This window comes from Diadema antillarum, unplaced genomic scaffold (genome assembly GCF_040938485.1).
Source record: "Diadema antillarum isolate AM-2024a unplaced genomic scaffold, OU_Dant_1.0 scf00000038, whole genome shotgun sequence".
Classification (NCBI taxonomy): Eukaryota; Metazoa; Echinodermata; class Echinoidea; order Diadematoida; family Diadematidae; genus Diadema; species Diadema antillarum.
The window spans coordinates 3,187,455-3,215,287 of NW_027270927.1; the positions used below are offsets into that span (position 1 = coordinate 3,187,455).

Here is a 27,833-nt window from a genome sequence, read left to right on the forward strand (position 1 = left end):
TCAACCATCAACGATGCGCAAGATGTCAGCGGCGAGTGAGGAGACGGCGACATCGGCGTGTGAGCTCGCCGTCTGCATCATGACCCGCAGTGCATCGACTAGAACAACGCCCTCTGCATTCAATCTCTCTGTGTGCTGGACCTCCGTGGACACCTGCATGCATATAGAAAGTGGACTAAGTGTTTACGCCATCAGATGTATAATCTCCATTTACTGGGCCTAGATTCTACCTTCCATAAACTGATCACTGTTTTTTATTTTGTGTGTGTGTGTGTGTGTTGTGTGTGTGTGTGTGTGTGTGTGTGTGTGTTTAACTGTATTCTATTTACAAATTCAAGTTGGCTATCATACTTTATTCTACTTCATTTACATTCAGCAAGGGTATGCATTCTTCACTGAGAAATAGGAAATAGGTTGAATATGAAATTGAAGTAATCCGTATGTATCTTGAAACAGGGAAATTAACCATTACCTTAGTCACTGAGTGAGTGTGGATGGCTCGCTTATCAACTGTGTTATTCCAATATTCTCTATCAGTAGGCCTAAATACATTTCCTTTTTCAGTGATATTCATTCACTTCAATCAAATGATACCAAAGATGGCAATTCAATCTGGTATTACTGTACAATGTAACAAATATTCATCATGAGTCACAGTAACCAGAAAATGTTCTTTTTAGAGTGTAGTATTTTTGCACAGCACATGCTCAAACTCTACACTAAATCACAAGAACAAATGCATTACACAAAACATTTATCCATACACAAACATACACACAACCACACTACACCACACACATATCCATACACACACAGACATACACAAACACACTACACCACACACATCTATTGTATACACACACACAAACAAATGCATTACACCACACACTTGGCCATACACACACACACACACACACACACACACACACACAAACTGTACTCAGTAGTGCAATCACGTTGTCAGAATGGTCGACACTTGCCACTCTCTTGATGTATCTCAGGATGAGTTTCTGCCGCTTGGCCTCGAAGGTCTTGAGGGCGTGGGCCAGGGAGGTGCTATTGGAGGAGGAGAAGGAGTTGGGGTATTCCCCTCCGTACAGCTGGCCAATGAGGGACAAGCACTCACAGGCAGACGTGTGTATGTCCCGGTCTCGGTGACACAGCTAGGTGTGAGGAAAACCAAAGGAAGCATGACAGACTAAGTACAGTCAACATCATCTAAAGCCCGCCGCACACTATACGACTCACAACTATACGAGTGACAGACTGGATCTGAAATAAAGAAGCATGTTTGTTCTGAGGCTATTGTGAATTATTTCGGATCCAAAGTCTGTCAGTCGCATAGTCACGAGTTGTATAGTGTGCGGCAGGCTTATGTCTACCTCATGCAAGTCAAAAAATTGGTGAAGTTGAGGTAAAATTGTACCTCAGATGGATATGAATGTGTTAATTCTGTTGTGTAAGTTGACAGATTTTAACCCCTAGTCCTTTTGGACTCGACTTTAGGCAAAGTTGATTGTACATTGTATACCTTGTCAGAAGGTATTGTACGTCTCATTCCACTATTAGTAACTCAATGTTTTATTGAGTTGCTGTTTATTCACCAGGATGTATACTTCTTTGTTAACCATTTGCGTCTTAATGCACTTTGTTGTAACTTGCAAAGCTCTTCTATCTTTTGTCACCATTTGTGTTATTGTTTGTTGACATAGCCATGACATAAGCAAGACAGGCTGACTACTGTGTAACAACATGAAATTTTCATACATAAAAGATTGCGATGCAGAGGGGTTAGGGGATAAGATAGACTTAAAGGGACTGTACAGTACTGGTTGAGGTGGGGATTCATGTTTTGAACATTCTTAAGTGAGATAATGAGAAACTTCTTATGAAATATGCAAGAGCATGTAATTTTAAGAAGGATTCAACGTTTATTTGATGAAAATTGGTTTTCAAATGGCTGAGATATCCGAAAAAGTGATAATAATAAAAGGCGACATGCCACAACTTTATTAGGATCTCTTTGTTTCACCTTGTTTTTGGATATCTCAGCCATTTCAAAACCAATTTTCATCAAATAAACTTTTGATACCCCTTAGAATCGCATGCTCTTTGACATCTCATAGAGTGGTTTCTGAATATCTCGCAAAACGTAAAAAGCTAAATCCTCACCTCGACCAGAACTGTACACACCCTTTAAGTAATTCTTCTTAATGAATAGTTAAATGGGGTTCATGCTGATTGGCAATGAAAGCATATTGTATAAGCTATCACTTTCATGTACAGATATTTTCGGAAATGAGGAGGTCATGGACATTTTCACTAAATGTTGTTTACGCGAATCGACAACGAAGCTATGGTAAGTGCACTATTACCCTGGCACATGGTGACATTTTTGTGTATTGTTAAATTTTGCGGTCCAACAGCAATTCGCAAAATTGCAAAAAATAACTATATCTATTCTTCTGTACAAGTGCCATCTCCTTCACCTACCAGACGGATGATGATGGACGTATTGTTCACCAGAGTTTTGTTCATCATCAGCATCTTCTCAGCACCCTGAGTGTCTGCACTTCCCCCTGATTTTTTGGCCTGAAGGTAAGAAATATTGGGGGAATATTTGTCTACATGCCATGGAGGAAACAACATGGGGTCAGCGATTTACAAGGCTTATTGCTCTTCTCTGTTGACCCCCCATTCACATGAATTTACGCATCGGCTCTTGTTCTTGTTGTTGTTTTGTGTATGTGTGTATATTTCTTTTGATATTCATATATTTGTATCTATGTGTTTTCTTTGTATGAATTGTTTGATGATTTTATGTCGAATGGAAATAAAATTTGAACTTTGAACTTTGACTTTTAACATAAAAAAGACACATGTACAGTAATGCAACATGATGGAAATAGTTTAGGGGCAAATGTAAGCTTGTAAAAGGTTAATCACTGATTACATGTACTTTAAATTCCAAAAACTGAAAAGTATTCCTTTAATTTACCAATCATCATTCATCATGATGATGTGTGAAGTTTCAGGTTGACATTTTTAGAGTGCTGACACAGAACAAAAAAATATGAAATGTCCTCAATCGTCTTCATGTAGACTATGGAACATAAGACTCCTCTTTAGTGTTCATGTAGAAAATTACCTTTCAATTTTAGCTAAAGGGGACAGGCTCTACCCAAACCTCATATACAAATATCTTATTTCTACATCAAGTCATTGCCTCAATGCAATTTTCTTGAGGTTGAACAAATTCTCAACTTTGAAACAAAAATTTATATGAGGGAATGAAAATAATCAACCGGCACATGCTTTCATCCTCATGCAGTAAATGCTGATTTAAATTAAAACATTCAAATTATGTACAGCCCTGTAAAGAACATGACGCGAAAGAAAAAAATAGGTGACTATCAACAGACTTATCAGCGCATCATAAACGAAAATTTGTGCTAACTCATGTGCTAACTCACATGAAATTTTCCATAATTCCAAGAACTAGCTTTAGATAAGCAAGAGTATATTGTACAATTTATCATCATCTTTAAAGCAATGGTTTAAAGTAACTGGTTAAAAGTGAAACAAATTGTCCTTAATCTTCTCCGAGACAAACCCCTTCATCCCCCCACCCCATCCATCTCCTCTTCCCTGATCCTCTAAATCCTCCTCCCCCCCAAAAAAAAACAAAAACAAAAACAAAAACAAAAAAAAAACCCATCTCAATCGAGTCTTACATGGAGCACATTCCTGACGATGCTGGCAAGGTGCTTGAGGAGGCAGTGGAGGAGGTCCAAGAGTCCCGTGATGAGGAGGTTCAGCGCCTTGGAGTCCACCTTGCCCTCCTCGGCACCAGGGTACATCCGCTGGATGTCTTCAAATAGGATGCTCACGTGGTCTTGGATGCCTGCACAATGATGCATGTTCATTCAACAAAATGAAGAAATTCCAATTGAAAGGTTTTGCAAATGGAACATACCTTTTCTTGGTCTTACATTTATTGAAATGTCATCCTCCAGTAAGTAGAATTGCATAAAGAGTTTTATCTTGTACCCGATGATTGACTAAAATGAGTTTTGCTTGACCAATGTTGTGTCCTGTTTTATCAGTAATAGTAAAGTGTCTTTAAAGTATTGTTATCATTGTATCAAAAGACTCAAAGAGGCATTCAAAAAATGGTGTCTGTGTATCATAATAATTTGTAAGTTTGCCACAAAAAACTGCATACATGTGGGTCTTACCTTGGTTATACAACTCCTGCAAATCAGTGTCGGCATCCGCTATGACACAGTTAAGAATGGAGATGACATAACGTACAGTGCTACATGTGGGACTGTTGCGGTGGTCAATCAACACCTGGAATAGCACAGCAACCAGCTCCAGCTCCTCGAGTTTTCTTCAGCATGAAAGAAAAGAATACAATCAAACATACAAAAGGGCTTCAATATGGAAGAAATAAATGGATAAGATAGATATTGACATCCTGTTTTCAACAATATAACAAATCTTAACTTAACCAGTTGAAGATGAGTCTCGAGAATACTTGGGCAAGTGTCTTTGGGAAATGCATGTCATAGCAAACTCAGTCCGTCCTCAACAGGTTAATATATGTTACAATGCAAAAATGCTTTGTTTCTATGAAACCAGAACTCGTATAAAAGGTCACTAACTCCCATTCACTGGGATGTGCAGTTGTTGTTGTTTTTTGTTTGTTTTTGTCACTTCACTCTCAAAAACACTATTGAAGTAAGGTCTAACAGATTTGGTGCACTGGTACATAGGTACAGTATCACAATTTCCAAATGGCTAGTGCAATGGTTTAATGGAAAACATTCTATAAAGGTCCTAGGCGAGCACTCGTGATGAGTGACAGGTCTGCCCCGCCCTGACCTCCCTTCACCTGATGAAGGCTGGACTGGTCTCGATGAGGGCCAGCATGAGCTTGAGGCCGTAGAGGGGCAGCGGGTCGGCGTCCAGCAGCAGCTGACCCAGGTGGGGCAGGGTCTGTGCCGTCACCTCGGCCAGCAGCTGGGGGTTGGTGACGGCCCCGTCCTCCGTCAGGTTGTCGTGGTTCAGGAACAGGCACATGATCTCGGCGAACAGGCGCACGCAGAACATGCGGGTCTCGTCTACGCACCCATGAGAGGGAGAGCATGAGAGAAGGGGGGGGGGGGGATGAAAATGAAGAAAAGTCTGAGCAGCCTAAGACCTACGAACTCTTTGTCTCCCAAATCTGTAGCCATAAACTATGTTTGTTGCAAATCCTTCACCAGTATGTGTGAATTCAGATTGTGAGTTCCCATGAACAGCACACCTATGGCAACAGTACACTACAGTGGCAAGTACTCGTCAGAGAAAATGTATATCAAAGCTGTTTGCTCTCCTAAACTGACTCACAATCCTCCTTTTTTTTCATCAGTGTACAGCATGAGCTAAACATATTCAAGTGAGCAACGGGGATTTTAGATATCCAATGTTCTTTTTGTACCACATCACAGATTTGAACTGCAATCTAGGAAAGCAGTGTATGAATACAGTAATCATAAAATGTTTTTGATTTCACTCAGTTTTGCACCCATCATTCTGCTGGTGGCAAGTGCAGCCAGGGGGTTGAGGATGATATATCATATACCCTATTGAAGAAGACTCAAATAGGCTAATTAACCCATTCTATACAAACTTCTGGATTCCCCATATACTTAATACACAGGCCACCAGGTTCCTGTATGGAACTGGTTAAAAAGATGACTTGCTACCCACCATTCCTGCTAGCCACCAGTGCAGCCAGGGGGTTAAGGATGCTGTCAATGACCTCCACATGATGCTCCATGAGGAGGGCGGGGTGCTGGGCAACCGCCTCTAGGATGGACAGGATGACGTTGTTGAACTCCACGATGGCCAGCATGCCTGTGGGTGAATGGGTGGGTGTGGTCAATGACGTGCCAGGCGGATTTAAATACAAGGTAGGTTACAACTCTCAGCAAGTTACAGCTCATCATATGAACGGCAGACCTCCCCATCCATCATTAATGTCACACTTGCACGACTTGTTAAATATCATGATAAACATTGAAGGGGGGGATTGTTAAATTTCAAGTTTATCATTCTCTCCTCTTTCATTGTATTACTCTTTCTCTCTGGTTGATATCAATATAATATGGACTGGCCTTGAGGGGGACACGACATATATTGCCTGAACTAGAATTGTATTGCCCGAGTCGAAGACGAGGGCAATACAATTCTAGTGAGGACAATTAATGTCGTATCCCCTGAAAGTAGACAGCCCATATCATCATTATTACCCATTTCAGGCATCTTGAGCAGCAAAATAAATCATTACAATGTAATTTTTTTTACAATTAACTTCCCAATTCACGGTAACAATTTTCCACTCGGCGCCAGCTCGAGCTCTACACCACACTGCACGCTGCATCCCTATACACAGCTCAGGTACGCGGCACGCGTATAACAGCCAACTCACATAGGCGCAGGGATCGTCCTCTATTTTTACATGTTAACCTATGGGAATTTGCCCTCTGTCGCGAAACTCGGGTATGCGGCACGTGTAGAAACAGCCTGGCTTACACAGTAACAGCGATCATCCTTTAGTTTTAAATGTTAACCTATGGAAATTTGCCCTTCGACGCAAAACCACTCCGCGAGAAACTATCATCAACAGCAAATTTTCCTCACTGGCAGCTCAAGTGCCCGGATGCTATATTCCCCTCGTTTTTAACAAGCAAATCCCATAGGCGTTTGCCAAAGCGGGGAATATGGACAATTTGTTCCTCTTCTCCTGCTGGCGCGTAATCCCACGCGTACGACGAGGGGAATACAATTTGGAAGAACCACAGCTAAGATGCCTGATACGAGTAATAATATCATGTGAGTAGTTGTACAATTCTGATGATACCCTCAGATATAAACTGTAATGCCTTTGATCAATTATCAACTGACGTGTAGCATTTATACCATGGTAATTACATCACAGAAGTGTATTGTGTGCAATGAACATTACTGAATTTGCACAAAATAACCATAATGTGTCATATCACATATGTATATGCCACACACAGAACAAATAAATCATATCACATCAAAGCAAATTCATATCCATAGCTCACGTGGCCTTTCAAATCCCAAATCTCTGTGAAAACACGATCAAGGCCTCATCTCAACCCTTAGCCCATCAAGTTCTGGGAGAATTTTATGGCTCAAATTATTTTCATGTTATCAATAAACTGGCATCACTGAATTTCATTGCATATCTTACACTGAAGGCAGATTAGACAGAACTTGCCAAATTGGTAAAATGTGCACAAAGTTACAAAGACATTGATGAAAATTTGCCAACTTAAGAGAGAAACCTGAACTCTAAGATTCTACAGTGTTGCCAATTCAAGAGTAACTTAAAAAAAAGAAATGGAATTAAAGATGGTTTTGAAAATTGTGCAACAGAAGCAAATAATTACCTATCAACAAGAAAGGGCTCAGCAAATTTATTTTGCACTCCCTCCTGAAACACTAGCAATAAATAACAAAGATTACAATAAACAGACACAGTACTAAACTACAGAAATGTTTGTGTGGTGGTTTTTTTTGGATCGATTGATGAATTGAATCATGATGTGTTCCTAAAGTTTAACTCACCTACAGCAGGCTCAATATTTGTCTCGCCACTGTCCATGGACTGGACATGTTTTAGAAGGGCTCCAATGTTTGCTAGGAACTTCTCCCCAACCACCCTTGGTCGGAACACCTGATGGTCACAGAGAGAGAGAGAGAAAACAAAAACAAAAACATGTTAAGAATTCAAGTCATGAGGTATTACCTCTATTAGTATGTGTTAGGCTAATGGATGTTTAAATGAATGTGTGCTGCATCTGCATTGTGGAGTACACTCATTCATGAATATTCATGGCTTGTTTTACATGCCTATGGTCAGAATCATGCGTGAGTGGTAGTTTAAAAGAGGGCAGTTCCACTTAAATTCTGATCTCATGTGCGGAGTACCGGTGCAGTAGTGTACACTCATAAGGGAATATTCATGGCTGCTGTTTTACACAACTTCGGTCAGAATAAAACCACTATTATCATTACCACAAAAAAAAAAAAAATGGAACCACTACCACTACCAAACCTACTACCACTGCCATGATTCTCCTTACCACTCCTGCCAAACCTACCACATACCTGATTGGTGATCAGATGGACAGCAAGAGGTACATGGAGCACGCCATGTCTCATTACCACCATTAACTATCACAACAACCACTACTAACACTACCACCACAGTCTACTATCAACACAGCTACAGTAACAAGGAGCAGGCTACATCTCTATGTCACCACCATTAACCATCACAACAACCACTACCACTACTAACACAACTACCACAGTACTATCATCCCTTACCACCACTATTATACAACACCTAAAAAGAATGTAGCTATCCGATTGGTCGCTTGCCCATCACGTGACATTTAGATAAAAGTACCATCGCACACTGTGGCTTGTCAGCTGTGCAATTTTGTTTGAGCAAAAATGGATAGTGCATGGCTGATGACACCAATTTCCATTGACTCCTGTGCTTGAATCACAATTAACTTGAAGTTTTTGTTCCATTGCACGGTTCAGGTTACGTATCGTTACCACCATTATCATCATATTAACCACTACCTCTACCAACACCACTACCACTACTATCATCCTTCCACCATCACTACTAACACTCTCCTATGTACATCCCCTGCCACACTCACTACATACCTGACTGGTGATCAGATGGAGAGCCAGAGAAACAAGGAGAAAGCTACATCTCTATGTCATCACCATTAACCATCACAAAAACACAACAACCACTACCACTACTATCCTCCTCCCACCACCATTACTATCCCCCTCCTACCACCCCTGCCAAAACCTCCACATAATTTTACCTGACTGGTGATCAGATAGACAGCTAGAGAAATAACAAGGAGCAGGCTATCTCTCTATGGTACCACTATTAACCATCACAACAACCGCTACCACTACCAACACGACTACCACTACTATCATCCTCCCACCACCATTACTATCACCCTCCTACATCCCCTACCACACCCACTACATACCTGACTGGTGATGAGATGGAGAGCCAGAGACACGAGAGGCAGGCTGCTTTTCAGCTGCTTGGCCTGCACGGTGGAGGGATGTTTGCGGCCGGAGACGGCTGCCAGGCTGCTCTCCGCATCACCTGCCATGAATAGGAAAAACACTGTACCTAAGACACTGTCTGCAAAGGCCTGCAATTATAAAGCCCCAGTCACATAGACATGCCGGATCAACTCGGATCTGATCCGGAGTGATCCGGGGAGAGATCCGTGTTGACGCCTTGGGCATCCTTGGACATCCGGGAGGCCAACAAGGCAACTTTTGGAGGTCAAAAACATCCGGCATCATTCCGGGACTGCTACGTTGACAGAGAAATCCAGGATGGTCTATGTGGCCGCGATGTAGATGCCATGTAAATGCCATGCTGTTCCGGCAGTATCCTTGTAGCTGCCATGTTGATACCGTGTGTACAGTCATCAATGCTCCTCGATGCTCCATCCAGGGTGAAACTATCATGGAACTCCCCGGATCATCGTGTAGATCCTTGAGGATCCATGTTTATATGTGACTGGGGCTTTAGGTGATCAAAAGTTGTTTTACCTTCACACATTCGATTATTGCTGTTCAGGATTCATTCCTACCTGGCTGCATGTCAGTTGTTTTTGTTTTTTTTCACTCACGGTCACCAGTGTCTCTAGTTGGTGTTCATTTCTCAAGTGACTGGACATCAATAAAACCTTATCTACACATTCATTTTGTTCCTTAGGATAAAAAAAAATCTCCCCCCTTCTCCATCCCCATTATCAGAATCTACAGCTAGATATTTTAAAATCAGCAGGTATTTCATATCACTGTTTTGAATGCATAACCCTTGCACAGATGAGCAAAACTAACAGAGTAAGCAAAGAGAGTGGCCACATACCTAGGATTTGTGGCAGCAAGTTGACCAGGTGGTCAGAGAGGACGGTCAGGCACTGGTCCATGTACTTCCACTGGGCGCGGCCCTCCCCCTTGCCCTGGGAGATCTGCTGCCGGATGTCACGCTCCATGTACGTGATGAGTCTGCCATGGGAGGTGTGGATGCAATGTAGATGGTTAAGAATCCATTTTCTGTAATAAGTACTATCACTAATGCCATCATAAACAATACTTCTGCTCCTGTTATTGCTACTTCTTTCACTACAGCAAAGCCAACAGCAACAACTACTATTACTGACTACTGCTACCACTACTACTATAATCAATATCACTACAACTACCTCTACTCTAACTACTACCACAACAACCATACTACTACCACTACAACGTAACCACTTGTGACTGCTACTACTATTTGCTACTATTACTACCACTACTTCTACTACTACTAAAGTTTTACTACCACTACTACTACTACTACTTCTACTACTACTACTACTACTACTACTACTACTACTCCTACTATTTTACAGCTACTACTAGTACTACAAACTTCTACTACTACTACTACTATACTACTGCTACTACTATTTAACTACTACTACTACTATTACTATTACCATTAACACTATCATTATCAAAACTAATGCCTCTACTTTTATCACTTCTACAATCATCACTATTACCACTACTTCTCCGTCTACTACTACAATCATACAATGCTGTTTTGTATGCCTATTCTTGACAATTGAATAAAACTGTCTCCTTTCTCCATGACTGAATGTACAATGACATCTAAAAACTAGAAATGTCGCTATGGCAACTGGTATGCCTCCGCCATAATGCATGATTCTCCCAATAAGTGTATAGTAAAATGTCTTCACAATGTGTGATGACAGTTTCACATAAAAGTGAAATTGTAACATTTTCACCTGGCCTTTGACCTTTTGACCTTTGACCTTATGACATGAAACTCTCTCTGGAGAAATCTTTACGCAGTAGTACATGTCTACACTAAGTTTCAAAAAAATACCTTTGGGCATTGCATAGATATGGGGGAAAATGCAACATTTTTAGCATTTGACCTTGACCTTTTGACATTTAACCTCTGCCAATTTCACTAAAAAAACTAATTGCCCCATCATACTTCATCCTTGGAACAAGTTTGGTGAAAGTTGCTTCATCCAGTTTTGAGTTATCACGTAAACAGATAAATTTTAGGATTTGACCTTGATCTTTGACCTTTGACCTCTCTCTGATTTCACTCAGAAAACTAATCAAGTAATTGTCCCATCATACATCATCCTTGGACAAAGTTTGGTGAAATTTGCTGGATCTATTCTTGAGTTATCGCATAAACGGACACAATTTCATGATTTGACCTTGACCTTTGACCTTGGCCTTCAGCTGATTTCACCCATCGCATAAACGAATGCGGACGGATGTACGGACGGACGGACAACCCGAAAACATAATGCCTCCGGCACCACTTCGTGGCAGAGGCATAAAAAAATAATTTTGCATCCAAAGATTACAGTTCAAAACTTGTTGAATATATATTCAATGCAGTGGTGTTGCAATAATGTTAGCTCCAGGAAGGAAGTTTTACTTCTCCTGGCAAGCTGCTCATGTCAGCTCAGAGTCAGTTATTCCACAAAAGTTGAAGGAAAGAAAGAAAGAAAGCAAGAGAAGGACAGAGAGGGAGGGATACAGAGAGAGGAAAGTGAAAGAGAGGAAGGGATGAAGAGACTCCACTTTTGTGTATGTATGGTTTCTTTGACTTAATTATTCATATGAATATCTTTTGAAGTGTCTATTTTGTCAGGACCCCATGGCAGAATGGCAGTATCATTGTTGATTCAGCTGAATGGGCAATTCCTCTGTATTCATGTATACTGTAAAAGTGGAAATTTTCACGCATTTCGCGCAACCAGAAACTAGCGTGAAAATAAAAGCACGCGAATATTTTTGCTTGCTATATGTTCCTGTGTGTGATGTCTTTATTCCGCAGAATTAAAAACACGCGAATCTCTTCTTATCCGGCCAAGCGCGAAAAATTAGTCGCGCGAAAATATCCACTTTCACAGTATTTTGTTCTCTTTTCATACAATGCCTTTGCACATATTCTATCTCAGGATTATTTGTTTGTTTGTTTGTTTGTTTGTTTGTTTATACTACTATTCTTTGTATTACTCTGCTTTCCATTTATGGAAAATGGAAATTACTAAATAGTAATAATGATAAAAAAACAAAACAAAACTTTTGTCTTACCTGGCCTGACAGCAGGTCATGATCATCTCTGGGCTGCTCTTGATGATCTCGAGGACGACCAGGAGTGCCTTGGCACGGATGAGGACAGACGGGCTCTCCACCAGCTTCATAATGTGGAGACAGAACTCCTGTGTGTGTGAGACAGGGAAAGGTGGTATTCCTGGTGTCTTGAGAATTCATGTGAACTAACTGCAGTAGGCTCCTTTAGGGATTCTTCACTTTACTGTGCAAACTCTGGACAAATTTTGCAAATGGTAGTATGCTCTTCTGTACAATGTGCACAGGAAACCTCAATTATGTACTCAAAATGTACTCAAATGCAACCCCCCCCCCTCCAAAAAAAAGAAAAAGTTGACACAAACTTCAAAGGGACCACATAATCTTTACTGAAAAGTGTGGCAAGAACTCTATAGAATTTGCATGTGTGTGTCAATTTGATTAATAAACTGATGTGTCACAAAGGTTACATCACATTTGAGCATACATAAAGTTATAAGACAAAGGAACAATTTTGCATGTGTTTTCCACGTAGGTCTCAGAATTAAGCATTTCACAAATTCATATGTACATGAGTAATTGTCTTTACTGCCGATTCTCATACATGCATCGTTTGTTCTCCCCACAGTACGTGTGGCCCAATCTTGATCATCAAAACGCACAACGTAGAGCAGCCCCTAGTGAAAACTCAACACCTTTGTCATCACAAAGAATAAAGAGCGAGCCAAAACAGGAATTTTATCCAAAGAAGGGGCTTGAAATATGCAGTACCACTTGTGGACTCAACACTAAAACCAAGACACAAAATCAGCTCTGAGTGTCTTGTACGGATATGATGCAATATTACACTGTCTCTACTTCTCTATCTCTGTGCATGTGAACATGAATGCATCTTTCTGTAGCTTAACACTCTGAGTGCTCTTGAGTGCTGATTGGCACAGAAGACCCAAAAGTATTGGACACACCGTCAAAAGTCCCCAGCACAGACAGGGTTAAACCATTGCGGAAGGAATTTGTTCATTTTACCCTGTCCTGAGTGATGCGCTGAATGTGCGAGCCTTCGGTCAAGAGGTGGGCAAACATGGTGACCAGGGCCTGCTGGACGCGGCTGATGTTGACTGCCAGCCCCTCCAGGACCTTGGGCAGGCCCACCTTGTCGATGATGCTCTGAAAGATGGTGACGGAATGCCGGCAGATTCTCGACAGGGCCTGTCAAGTTTTAATCAAAAAAAAAAAGAACAGTTGGTGTCTCAATGTCCGTAGAGTCTCAATTTCAGTTTCATCTATAGTGTGAGCTAGATACAAATCCAAGCCTTCATTTGGCTTCATCTAGGTGCCAACATCTTACTTCTTGTGGCGGCATCATTTCAGGATTTCTCTTGTATGAGCAACATCTACATGTACCCATTCTCAAATATTCTACTTATATTCTTCTTCTCAAAAATTCCCTTTGCATACTATATCATTTACAGTAATAGCCTAGCTAAGAAAAAAGTATGGCAACACTACACATGCAGTTGTAGTATATGTACTTGTCCTTTGGGCAACCTACTCCACAAAAAAAAAGTTAATATTTGTACAGTGCAAACATAATCATTGCGCATAATGAAAGTACACCCCTCTCAACAAAGTATGAAAAATGCTCTCATAACACAAAAGATTCACAATCTTTCATGTCATGAAGATTCAAATGAGATCATATTGACTTTCTGAATGTCTCCAAAGACAAAATAGATCGATGAATTGTCACTCTGTGTGTAAATTAAGAGGCAGGAAACCACTCACCGAGATGGAGCAGATCTTGGGTGTGTCCGCCATGGAGTGAGTGAAGAGATGCCAGAGCTGGTGTCCGACCTCCCCGGTGGCCAACTTCTCACCGTGGCCACTGTTTGTGGCTGCCACGTTCTCCACCACCTTGGCTGCAAAGTGCTGAACAAAGGCATCCTCCTGAAATAAACAAAAACACACAAAAGGGTGGAGGAACATCTTTAAACAAATGCTGCAGAGTGCATTCCACATGAGATATTCCCTAAAGATCATTATTCAACTTGTACTCATCAGTAATGACCCAGTTCAGTAAATCATCCACTTTCACTTTGCACAATGTCTCCACCCATTTAACGTACTTTCACTGAGTACTTAACCAACTGCTCACTAATTTGTGCATTTGCAATTTGCACAAAAAGCCCCCAAATTAGATAATACTTCTTGCATTGAACTGCAAAAATGTCAGTTGCCTTGAATGCCTTCATATACATATATTGGATAAATTGACCAAACTCCTCTTGGATTCAACAAACACCTGTTTTAGCATGGTTGTACTTTACCATCATGTTGGGTACACAAAAATGAAAATGAGAATAGATAATTGTGCAAATAATTTGCTCACCCCTTCTCGCAGACAGCGCGATATCATGGTGTAGGTGAGGGTGGGCACCACGGTTGGCTCCGATGTTCCATCCTGGTCGTGGGTGGCCGCCAGGAAGAGTAGTTCACCGACTGCGGGGACAACGCTCTGCTTCAGCTTGGAGTTGCGGTTGTTGTCCCTGAGGACCTCTGTTAGAGCTGTGATCACCTGTGGTAGAAAAAGAAAAACCATAAAACCTTACATACATGCACACAGAATCATTATAATTAACTATGATATATATATGAATGTACTTTGCCTTGAGAGTTTCTGGTTAAAGCTATGGGCACTGTGGACCAAATTGTTAACAAGGAACTCGCAATTAGGCAGAGTACACTGTATATTTGCTTTATATTTTGGATTTAAAAAAAAATAAACAAAAGAAGGAAAAAGATGAGGTGAAAAGTCACAGAGCAAATGCAGTGTAGTGGAGGGATCCTACAGTGATGGTACGAAGCAGGGAGCGATGCTACAATTGCCTGTGTCATTTCACAAAGTAAAAGTATAAAACAGGATGTGATGCCAGAACTGCTTTGTGACATCTTTTCACAAATGGTGTACTATTTGCAAATATATGTCTGTTAACGTGGGTATCTGTGTTAGAAAGGTGTCACTCATATGCTACTAACATCTACTGAAATCAAAGGCTAACTATTCCACGGTCTATTCATCATGAACACCAGTCACATACCCATTATTTTTCATAACAAAGTGTCCTTGAAAGGATTTTGCTCACATGAAAATATGAAGACTGCTAAAAGCATTCGTTTGTACATGAATTCCCTTTAGTGCTTGAAAAAAGAAAGAAAGCATCCTGACAATATGACACTATGATTTATGAGCAGTCACACCCAAGTTTGCTGGTTTTTCTTTGTCAGATGCATATCATTTCATAACTTATGTGTATTCCTGACATAAACAACACAAACAACAAATGAAAATAGCCCAAATTTGAGGAGAAACCAACACATTCGCTACCTCAGTAAATGGCAGGTCTTGAGGAAGTTCGTCCAGGCTCTGCGCCATCAGTCCCAATACTCTGGCAGAGCGGCATCGGCTGCAAACAAACGGACACTCGAAAAGTGATTTCCTGTACGTGGTAACCTACAAATGTACATGTACAAGACCTTGACGAACATTGCTAAAATTACCAACCCAATATTTTCACATTTGTAAGTATAAACAATCGGCACCTACACTGTAATTTGCTGAGTATGATGATGTTTGCTTACTTCATGATTATTTAACTCTTTATGTGCCAATGCACAAAAACCCTGCACACCAAAGGTGAGAATTGCACTACTCGATGGTTCCCACTGTGCTGATATGTTAATGAATGTGAGAAATTCAGTCCAAAAATAAGTTAGTCTGAAAAAAAGAGTAAAATCTTATGAGTTCAACGGCAAAAACTTGACTGAACTTGGATGAAAAATAAGGAAGTTGTGAAATTTTGAAGTTTTGCTAATTTCTGCAAAACAGTTCTTGTACATTTCTGCAAAACAGTTCTTGTACAGTGGATATGAATATGCAAATGAGTGAGCTGACCATGTCATAATCTCACAATTTTTCATTGATCGTGTACAAAAAATGATGAAAATTCAATGTCCCCCACCCCACTCCCGGCCTGATCAGGGTTTAAATATGTATATGGCAAACAGAGCGCACAGAGGTATTAAGCCACAGTTACAGCTGTATGGTTCTAAAAGCGCCGATCACCTTTCCCTTCATGGCTTCTTGGTTCTGCAGATGTAGTTTGCAGGATGGCATGTGGTCCTATTTCACGATGAAAAAATGTTGAATGACGTGTTGTTTCATTACTAAACTTTCCTTTCTTTCTTCTCTCTCCCTCTCCCCCGTCTCTTCTGATGGGATATGACAAGACTATGCTTGATATCTACCTGTTTATGTACTAAATATAAATTAATCACTGCTATCAGAATACTAGACTTGAAATGGGCAAGCCAATTGTGAGCAGGGCTGAGGCACACGCACACACACACACATTACAAACTCGAAGGATGTAAATCAACTTGGGGATAAATGCAAGGGATCTCTGAAGTGATGTAGCTTTTTAAACATGTTATAAATGCAAACAAAGGGAAAACTGACCAGACTGACTGTTTCCAAAGTGGAACATTTTTCTGTCTTTCCAATAATCTTTATTTTCTTTCCACTTTTATTTCTTCTTTTTCGAATCTACTATATTTCTCCTCCATGGCTACGTAGAAATGGTCCCGGTTTATAGGCCCACCATCTGAGTATGAAAATACCGCGGGTAGGCATCTGGCAAGATACATCAGTTCATAAGAAGAAATCAATACTTTAAAAAACTCTGAAATCTCAGAGTGTGCCACATTACATCCAAACAATGCTCACATTTCAAGTGGCTGAGATGGTTTCAGGAGCTGTAGCAGGCACGGTATCTGCCAAAGAGAAGAAAGACAAATGTAACATGGATGAACAAGTGTAACACGTGACAACAGTTGTAAGTTGTGGAAAGAAGTAACACGGTGTTACCTCATCACAAATTTTAAGGAATACCCTTTTTCATCTAAACCCACAATACAGTTCACCTGTACTGAATATCAATTGAAAATATCACTTGGAAATCAAATATCAGACTGGATCTACAGTAAGATTCTAAAAAAGGAAGTGGACTACACAAAAATTAACTAATTCTTTTGCAGCAATGGGTCTAGTGATTGGTGACATATCTTAATGTAGCATATGTTCACCACACAAGAAGTGTGGTTAGAATTTGACTTAAAACTTTGAGTGAAAATGAAACACAAAATAATATCCCTTATGGCACGAAGAGCAACAGTTGCAGCTTTTACACTAACATTCGTATGTAAAGCGCTCCAACAACCCTGATATCAGTGTATGTTTCTGCGAAGGTCACCTCAAAGATGGTCTTGCCTTACAAAAGGTCAACATAAAAATCCTAGAGGCAACATCTAAAAGATTAAAGTCCCATGAATATGATCAGCCAATCAGTTAAGTATGCATACCATGTATCCTAGTAAGGCTTACATCATGGCACTTGCATACCTACAAGCTCCTAATGCTTCACACACACAAACACTATTGGCAAGAATTTTTGGCATGGAAGGAGGGAGATGAAGAAGGAAACTGAAAGAAGAAAGATACAAAGAAGAAGATGATGATGATAAAGAAGAACCAAGAGAAGAAGATAAAGAGAAGAATAATAGGAAGAGGAGAAAGAAGAAGCGAGAGAATAAAATGAGGAAGATGAAGAGAAGGAAGAAGAAGAAGAGAAAGAAGAAGAGGAGTAAAGAAAGGAGAAGACAGCCAATTTCCAAATTATTCAACTATTGTATATGCATGGCATGGAAAGATGGCAAAAGAAAGTTACTTACTATGCATGATCAATACCAACAAATAAGCTGAATGATTCTCCACTACTAACACCTACCAGCTTGGAGGTTGCCACAGCCCGTGCGAGGGCGCCGTTGCTGCAGATCGTGCCCACGTAGTTCAGCAGCTGCAGCTTGGTGCGCTGGGCGCCGGCCGACTTGTCCCCGCCCTTGCTGCCGAGAGAGTCGGCCACGTTGCCAAAAAAGATCTGGATGGCTGATTCACTCATCTTGTGCAGCTTCTCCATACTGTGCACGGGAATGCCCAGGGTTCGAGTGTCAAACTTGAGTGAGGCTGGCTTCTGGATCTGCTAGCCAGTATAAGGGTGAAAGCATCTTCAAAATGTGGTAGCTCTTTCACATTTATATCCAGGGTCATCACTTCTTTTAGCTTATAACATAAACTACACAAGGGTGGAAAAGAGACATATAACAATATTTCAAAACTGATATGCAGAATAGAGGAACCAATGAATGATTCTATGTCTGACTATAAGAGTGAGCCATACCAAGCAAAGATGTTGTTACCAGAAATCAAATCACTTTTTGTTTGGTTGTTGTTTTTTGACATTTGACTCTTGAAATAAAATTGATAGATTAGTATTCATTAGCAAAAAAAAAAAAAAAAAAAAAAGACATCACGGCATGGGAAAGATATAATCCACCTTAAAAAAAAAAAGAGAGAAAGATATTCAAAAATTAAATATCCTACGAGCTGATGTGTTACCTCCATAAGTTACCAAACTACAATGCACTACTCTGGTATTTGGTTGATATCCAGCTAAATTTGACCACTATGCAAGTTGCTCATTGTTACTCTGGTGCAATAATCCAATCAAAGGCTCTTGGGATAATCTAATCAGGACTATGAGGATTAGAGGATTTAATCTCAGGCTGGTTCCCACCTCTCTCACCTGGTCTCTTTGAATGAGGTTAGATATCAGTTTTTACTTACAGAGGAGATCGAGAAACAACACAAATCATCTATTCACTCATCCTGATTCAAAATCATTACTTCCTTCAAAATATTGGCTCCATGACCATTAAACTCTAAATCTATAATCTATGCAGGCATGCCAACCTTGTAAACACCAGTGCAGTATTCTGAGGGCTCAAAAGGCATATTTTTGGTGGAAATACAAAACTGCATTTTTACCTTTTCTACCATAGACATGGGTAATAATACAATTTGGAAAAAACAGTATTTTTCACGAATCCATGCAGCATTTTTGGGTAAAGACCGTAACAAAACACTGCAAAAAAGTAACCACTGTCTTCTCTGTCCATGGTCCAGGAAGGACACCCACCTTTGGGTTGTCAACAATCGGACTGACCCCGAGGTCCCACTGGGTGAAGATGGTCACGTCCACATCCAGCGAGTCCTCGTGGGAGATCTTCCTCTCCTGCTGGTAGCGGGTCTGGCTCCGGATCCCACCACCGGTGCCACGCCCGCCACCATCACTCTTCTTACGCTTCCCCGCCGTCTTCTTCTTCGTGGAGGACGGCGGCAGCTCCTCAATGGGGTCCTCTGGGGGTACCGCTGGAGACGTCCTTGGACGGGAGCTGAAAATTTCAATTTCAATTTCAATTTCAATTTATTTTCATATTTCTCGATTAAAAATACATCAAATATAACAAAATTACATTGTAAATGATACATGATATCCAGCTAGAAGGAGAATATTGCAAACATATAGAACATAGTGGTCGATCTACATACCAAATACTGCAAAATAGTTAGAATAGTTAGAATAAACAGGAATAAACAAATAGTTAGAATAAGCTGGAAAACATGCCTGGCTCCTCATTAAAGGGGATGGCTAGTAACCGATCAGTGGGAATCAGTGGCCCATGCTGAGGGATGATTGTTCCAATCCTTGTGGGATTTATTTAAGAGTACAGTATATATCTACTGTTGTGTGAAAATTATTTGCTTCAGAACGGTCTCATATTCAAGTAATGTGCAGATTAATGCCCCGTCACTGACCAGGGACGCTTACCTGGAAACATTAAACTGCACATTACTTGAATATGAGACCATTTTGAAGCAAATAATTTTCACACAAGAATAGATATATAGTGTACTCTTAAATGAATCCCACAAGGATTGGAACAATCATCCTCCAGCATTCCCACTGATTCACACTGGTCAGTTACTAGCCATCCCCTTTAAAGAAAGATAAAAGAAATAAAATGAGTGAAATTGGACACATTCATTTACGGGCTCATTCAGTCAGTCTGTGTTTATTCATCTCATCACAATGTGCTATTAGGACAAGAAGGGTGCTAGTACTGAACAAAGTCTATGACATTAGTGCCTTTCTGCTTCTCAGCTCGATGCAAGACATCACATTCTTCTCTATCTCTTCCTGTGTCAGACCAGTGGGGAAACTCAATCTGTACCTTAATAAGAACTGCGGCTCTTTTCTAGCTGCATCCGGCGAGCTCTGCGGCCTCGACTCTGGCCTGTTCGAGTGGAGCGAAGTCCTCATCAGGTGGTCTGGAATCGGGGCAGATGACACTGGTCTTCCCTCTGTGGACAACGTCACCAGGGTCACATTCTGTGTGGAACCCGATACAGGTGTATATATATGATTAGCTTCATCCAACCAAGTAAAAATGGTAAAATATTATGCATGGTTACCATGGCAACACTATGTCTGGCAAACACAAAAATCAGGTCTTCCACATCTATACCTCAATGTCATAATATCCATCAATTTGATTTCAACTGCTTCAAAATTGCTGAGGTAGCTCTCTCCACAAGATTGTTAAGAAATTATGCAGTTACCATGGAAATGCCTTGTTGGGTACAAGCACAAAGAGTGTCTTGCATGACTACTCCTACAGGTCATTATGCATATCAAATTTGAAATTGCGTAAATACTGTGGAAATAGTTCGCTCCACAAGGTTTGGGAAAATTGTGGTTACAATGGCAACGCTTTCTCTGACAAACACAAAAAACATGACATGCACATCTACACCTCAATGTCATCATGTACCCTGAATTTAATCTCAAAACTGTAGTAGTGCGCGACGCAAGATTTCCAACGGACTGCCTGACCGACCATCCAACCGACCACATGTATATGGATGACAGTTTTACACATCTGAATTGTGAAAACTTCTACAAGACTCCCTCAGGATTGCCCACAAGCCTGACCTTCATTTCCTCCGGAGTCTTGGCACTGAGACTCATACTGCTCTTGTCAACATCCCCGTCGGTGGCGCTCAACGATTTCTTCTGATCATCGCTCACTTGAAGCTTCCCCTGCCAGAACGGGTGGGCTACAAGGTCATGCCACGTTGCCCTTTGCAACAAACCAAAAATAAGAAGAAGACAAAGAAGAAGAAAAAAAAAAGATGAAGACGAAGAAGATGATGATGATGAAGAAGGAGAAGAAGGAAGGGGAAAATGTATTTTTGGTGAGTCTGATAAAATGAAGGAGACATCATACAGTCTGCTGAACAAGCATTTCTTCTTTGAGATGATGATGATGATGGTGATGATGATGATGATGATGATGATGATTATTAACATTTTTGTTGTTATCATTATCATTATGTGCATTTGCAACAGTAACTTGTTAAACAAGTGAAATCGTAGTCAAGTCTGTGGGCAGACATAATGTAGCATAAGTCAAGCAAGTTCTTAATTTTTCATATAAAACTTGTTCTTGTGTAAGGTTTATGTATTGGTAAATTGCTGCCTGAAATGAATTGGATGATGTCTTCAGATTTATAGTTTAACCATTATCATGTTCTTGAAAATGTTGGGTTTATTAGTTTTTTCCCCTTTTTTATGTAAGGAGCATTGAGAGCAGACATAATAATATTTCATTGCAAAGTGTACACATAGACATTTATACAAAGAACACATACATTGTACATCCATTTTCATCATGTAAGTGAGATATTTGATTTCTTAAGATATGTGTTGATGTTGAGTGTAAAGGTACCTTCTTGGGGTAAACATACCTCTTGGATGGATCCTTCCGTAAGAGAATTTGAATAAGACTGCAAAAGTCTGGTGTTGGCTTGGTGGCTAATCTTGGCCCTACAACAAATGCATAGACATGTAAAAATATATACAGATATTATGTAAATCACTGTCCATTTCTTTTTTTTTTAAATACATATAAGACATCATAGAGTAATGTATATGTTGGATCTCTAAGAAATTGGCCTACAGCTTTAATTATGAACTTTAGACACAGAACTCTTCAATATCATTATGGAGATTTAATAATCAAATTGAAGTTCCTTAGATAACTTTTTCAAAAGCTTTGCCGAAAGTGCACTTAGAATTCACAAGCTCCTTTATCTGAACCATTCTTTTAATGTACAGTACATAACCACAATATAATTCTACATAAATGATAAGTGCACATACACTGTAATCAGGGAGGTCCACAACTTGAAATTTGAGCATGTTGCAAGCTCAGAATCTGAGAATATTGCAGAAATTGTATGTGCTCGGAACGCACATCACGAGCATGTAGTACGCAATATTTTGCAGCTCTCTTTGTGCTGCTCACATTCAATGTTCTCTCTCATGTTTCGCAAACAAATATCATAGTACCAAGTAGTTTGATGTTTCTTATGTTTTGCACAGATTTTTCACCAGTTTGAATACATTTTATTTTTAGCTTTGTTGCAAATTCTTCAGGATGTTGCACATGTTGCTGGCTTTTGAGGATGTTGCACAAGAATTTTGAGCACATTGCAGTGACATGCTGAAACCCCTCGTGAACCACCCTGTGTAATTTAATACGAGTAAAGCTATACTTGCTGTTTTCTATTGCTGTGCCAAAACTATACTCAGACTTTATTAACAAAATATTGTCCCAACTATGTTGCTGCAAAGCAAATAGCTTTGTGAAGCACATGTTAGGATGAAACATAAACAAACAAGTAAATAAATAAATAGATAAATATATATATATATATATCTATATGAATATATAAATAAATAAATAAGTCTCATATCAAGAATATCTATTAGTCTCTTCATGGAGGATTGTGCCAAATCTAAACAGTTACAGGTTTTCCAAAACCTGGGGGGTTTTTACATTAAAAGATAATACCTTTGCTAAAATTTGATGGATAACTACTTTTTTTGGCACAAGCACGGTTGCTATTTTTTTTTTCTTCAATAGACTTCAATAGATAGGTCAATGAAATGGACATGAAATGGTTTTCAGATCACATGCACACAAACCTTTGACCTTTGGCACAGGGTAGTCTTTGGTGATGATCTGCTCGACAAGCTTGGAAAAGTCATCATCATGGAAAGGGGGTTGCCCTGAGGGGGTGATTATCAGGAATGGGGGGGGGGGGGGGAAGGTGACCAAAACCAGCAAAAATAACCATCTGTCAAAATATGACATAATTTGAATGGCATGATTGTACGAATACATACTTAAAATTACATAAAAACATAGATTTATGTAAAACAGTCTTTCAATTTATTATGTTTTTTGTATCACATTCTATACCACCATAAACATCCATTCACTGCAGACAATTAGAAACATTTTTAAAAGTAAAAAGAGAGAATATGACAACAATTCAACATAATCACTTCAGAGTTTTTAATATCAAGATGTTTTTAGAGATGTCCTTTATTGTGCTGGAGAAAAAGCTACTTGGCGACTCAAGATTAAAAAAACAAACAAAACAAAACAAAACCCGAAAACGTCTTCCAGGAAGTCCAGTCTACAGTTTGCACAAATGCAGAATAAAGAAATACTGACACATGCATTACCACTTCTTAGACCTACCAATAACCTTGTCCCTTGCTGTTACTGTATGTACTTGTTCCTAGCCAAATGAACTTTCTTCCAGTGATTTTGAAATATCTAAAAAGTATACGTACTATAAGAAATCAGCCCCATGCACTGACCTGAAAGTTCAGATGCATCAAACTCAAGATTTGATGAATAACTGCTTTGTTGTAATTGCGATTTCATTAAATTCCTATCAAAGTCAATCATATACTATTTCTACTGATGCATAAATTCCAACATTACTTGATCTGTATTGCTCGTTTTTTTTTTTTTAAACTTAAGATTTTACAACCCTAAATCCAATCACTTTGCTATGTACGTACAATTACATTATGCTAATCAAATTGTTCTCAAGACATCAAAGTAAACAGACAGATGTATAGAAAGATGGACTACTGCAAAACAAAACATTAACTGCAAGATTGCCAGATTTGTCACATTTACTCTTGGTGCATTTGACATAATATTAATCTAGAAGTTCATAACCCATGACCAAATCTGAGCAACATGATCATTTATAACTGCGTCGCTGCAATGAAAGCTGCTATAGAAAATGAACACTGCAAGGAGAAAATGGCAACAGAGTAGGAAATGTTTGAAAGTAATCAAAAAATTCTCATTAAGTATGAAATCATGCGTTACATTGTACCTGTGTACATTTCGTAGAGAAGACAGCCTAAGGCCCAGAGATCTGATGCAATACTGTGAGGTTCACCTTGGAGTACTTCAGGGGCAAGGTAGTTTGGGCAGCCTAAAGACATGGGAAGACATTCAAAGTATTTTCTACGTGAAACTGAGGGTTGACTATCCCTGCATTCAGACAATCCTCCACTTTGCGGGGGCAGTTTGGAGAGTTACAGTGGTGTAAATCTGTTTACGGTCGACCGTCCACACGTGCATTGAAATCACAGCTGGTGGTTTCAGCTGTGTGTTAGGTCACCGTAGGTGGCACTGTGGGGCGCGCAATTGCAAATAGTAGTTCTTCACCATCACATTTCGAGCATGCGCACTTATGAGGAAAACAGATGCGTGAGAGATCAAGGTCAGTCCCAAGCCAAAATTTTGTTGCTGGACTCGACAAGCTTGCCAGGGGAGTGGGGAATGTCCCACCGAGCATTAACACGATGGGATTGCTGGGGAAAGTCCTGGCAAATGGGACATTCCCTGCAGAGCGGGAGATCATCTGAACGCAGTGATAGAAATATGCCATACATGTTTGTAATACCTGTTGAATTTCTCAAGCAAAGCCCTCCATTGCGTGCATGCATTCTCCACTCATTTTACACGCTTGTGATCAGTGTATCATTTATGCAAAGATGTCATTCCCTGGCAGCCTGAGGGGCAGAAGTTTGACGTGTGAAAGTTTAAATCCTTCTATCCTATATCTAAAATTCATGGATCAAAAAAGTTATCCCACCCATTTTTTTTTTCATACAAGGAAAAAGACAAGGACAAACATATCAAACATTAACCTTGACAAATTTTGTATTGGGAAAAAAAAAGAGAGAGAAAAACAGCTTCTGAACATTTTCTTTTTGACATGATCATGCCTGAAAAGGGGTTCGATATTACGGGATGTACCATGACACTTGACATTCACGGCAAAGTCATTAACCTTTGAATTCCACAAATAATCTCACGCAATTGAGATATCAGTACACGTGCACTTCATTAAAGTTTACGTGGAGGCTCTAAAAGACGGCATAGCAAAGTCTAAGGTATAAAGGGGCATGACAGCATCCACAAGGAGGTAGTTCCCAATAACATTCTGCATGGCTTACCATGGGTGGCTTTGTTGATACTGTCATCTGTCTGCTTGGCCTGCTCCGAGGGCTGGGCACCATCTGCTAGGGTCATCTCGAACAGCTCTTCCAGGTTCTCCCCTTCAAGGCGTGCCAGGCTGAAGTCGTCGTACTTCAGGGTCCCCGAGCTATCAACCAGGATCTAGAAAACAACACTTACAGAGTTAGAAGAGCTCTGTCCATGAGAGATCACTTCCTGCATGATGATAGCGTGATATTCCTCATTGATCACTAATGGTCACATTATAATGTACATGGTGTCAAGAGGAAATAAAATCCTACAAATGAATCTACACAGCACATCTAGTATCATTCATCCTTTTGTTTTATCTTCAATACTACATTTAAAATTGCTTTACAATTGGCTGCACAAGAAAATGTGACAATAAAAATCCTTCAAAAACATTTGACACTAAGCATATTATTTACTTGTAGTTTGATGATATTTGATTGCAATGATGATATGGGACACAATTAATTATGTGTACATGTATCACATTATCTTCCAATTCTGAGTTGGCAGAACTAAAAGTTCACTTGAAATCATACCTCATACCAATCTTTGATGAATGCAGTCAACCTGATAAACACATACAATACAGCCATGAGGCCCTCTATCAATGCACAAACTACATATACACGTACAATGTACTAACTCTGACAACTATTTTAAGTATTCAAAGAATGCATTAATTAGAATATAAAATGTGATTCATATTTAATGGAATGCATTAGAATATCATATGTGTTCTTTACTTTGCTTGGCTTGAAGTCAGAAAAGAGCATTCCCACAGAGTGGATATAATGGAGTCCCCTGACAAGGTCCAGGCCAAACTCGCGAACAGCCGTTTCAGGGAAGTGGCCATCCTGGGACAAAATTAGCTCCAAACTCCCACCTGCATAAATACAAAATATGCATGTGGTCCAATTTATGTAACATGATCACTTATCCACTGCTAAACATTTCATCATGATTAAAATGAATTATATCTTTTGCACCCTCGGCAAATAGGTGAATTATCAAAATAACTGGGATTGAATGATCTTCAAATAAATGTAGTAAAAGAAAAAGCTGCTGAAAACAGCTTTCCCACTAGTGACGAGCCTGTAATAAAGTGAAGTGGAGTCAAAGGGGGCCTGAGCTTTTGATCCTAGCAGAATCTTTGTCAGAGGCAAAATGACAAACATTAAGGGTAAGCAGACACATTGTGGACTACATACAACATGCACTGTCTGGGAGGGGCTAGGAACACAGAACAAAGGAAACAAAAGGGGTAGGTAAGGTGTCTATAGGCAGGGAGTCAAACTGGTAAGGAGGGATAATCAAAGCAAAGGGGTGAGCAAACAAAGGGAGAGGTAGGGCCAGTGGAGATCCCAGGGATCATTGAGGGCAACCTGTAAAGGATAGAAATTGATAGGGAGGTGACATCACACAAGATCAGGAACAAAACAAAGGTAGAGGATAGAAAAGAGGTGAAATAAAAACAGCATGAGTGAAGGGGGTCTATGCAGAAAGTCCTAAAACTGGGGTACATTTCATTTTCAAATGAGTTGAAAGGAGATAGATCCAGCAGATGATAAGTGCAAATTTGTATTTCACCTTTTTTTTCAAAACAAACCAATAAATACATGGTGAAAATGTCAAAGTTGGAAGTTTTGAGGGAAGGTAATTGTGGACTTTTAAGAGAATGTTAACATCAAAATTCTAGAATGAGAAATTGTGTGTGCTATTGGCACATAAATGTATTTGATCAACTGGGGTAAACTTAACTTGTAAAATGTTTCAAGCATCACAACACATTACAAAAGCAGTATTTCAAGAAAAAAAAGAAAGAAAGAAAGAAAAAGGAGCAGGCTGTCGCATTTGTACACTAAAGAGGAGAAAAAATAACTGATTAACCGAGAAAAACCATATCGAACATAACCTCACCAGTACAGAGCTCCACAATAAGCCACAGGTGGTTTGTTGTCTCATACCACTCGAAAAATTCCACAACATTGGGATGGTCGAGTTCATGGGTCAGACGCACACGATTGGTCACTTCCGGTCTCTTGGCCTTCTCCACGCAGTGAATGGCCACAAAGTTAACGGATCCCTTCCTTCGACCCTTATATATGATGGCTTTCTCTGTCTGTCTGATTTCATCGTACAGGATAAAGTTTTCCATGATGCGATGG

At 39.9% G+C, this 27,833-nt stretch overlaps 1 protein-coding gene across 1 annotated transcript; it reads right to left on the bottom strand.

The window, feature by feature from the left end:
* On the bottom strand, window positions 1-27,833 carry LOC139709835 (serine/threonine-protein kinase ULK4-like). Its single transcript, XM_071621798.1, has 26 exons — window positions 27,586-27,833; window positions 26,412-26,551; window positions 25,635-25,797; window positions 24,503-24,604; window positions 23,286-23,369; window positions 22,043-22,121; window positions 21,228-21,375; window positions 20,467-20,624; window positions 19,371-19,626; window positions 18,123-18,371; window positions 17,063-17,109; window positions 15,665-15,743; window positions 14,669-14,854; window positions 14,065-14,226; window positions 13,306-13,488; window positions 12,283-12,410; window positions 10,016-10,155; window positions 9,114-9,235; window positions 7,648-7,756; window positions 5,758-5,904; window positions 4,898-5,126; window positions 4,239-4,393; window positions 3,735-3,904; window positions 2,494-2,592; window positions 981-1,163; window positions 1-153 (listed from the first exon to the last, which is right to left on the bottom strand). Exons 1-26 carry the CDS (start codon window positions 27,821-27,823, stop codon window positions 1-3), a joined length of 3,909 nt encoding a protein of 1,302 aa, XP_071477899.1. The 5' UTR covers window positions 27,824-27,833.

Coding starts and splice junctions, on each gene's coding strand:
- LOC139709835 (XM_071621798.1), bottom strand. CDS start 27,823: ATGGAAAACTTTATCCTGTACGATGAAATCAGACAGACAGAGAAAGCC. Junction 14,855..15,664: donor AAGACCTGCCATTTACTGAG/GTAGCGAATGTG, acceptor TTTCTACCACAG/GTGATCACAGCTCTAACAGA. Junction 14,227..14,668: donor CGCGCTGTCTGCGAGAAGGG/GTGAGCAAATTA, acceptor TGTTTATTTCAG/GAGGATGCCTTTGTTCAGCA.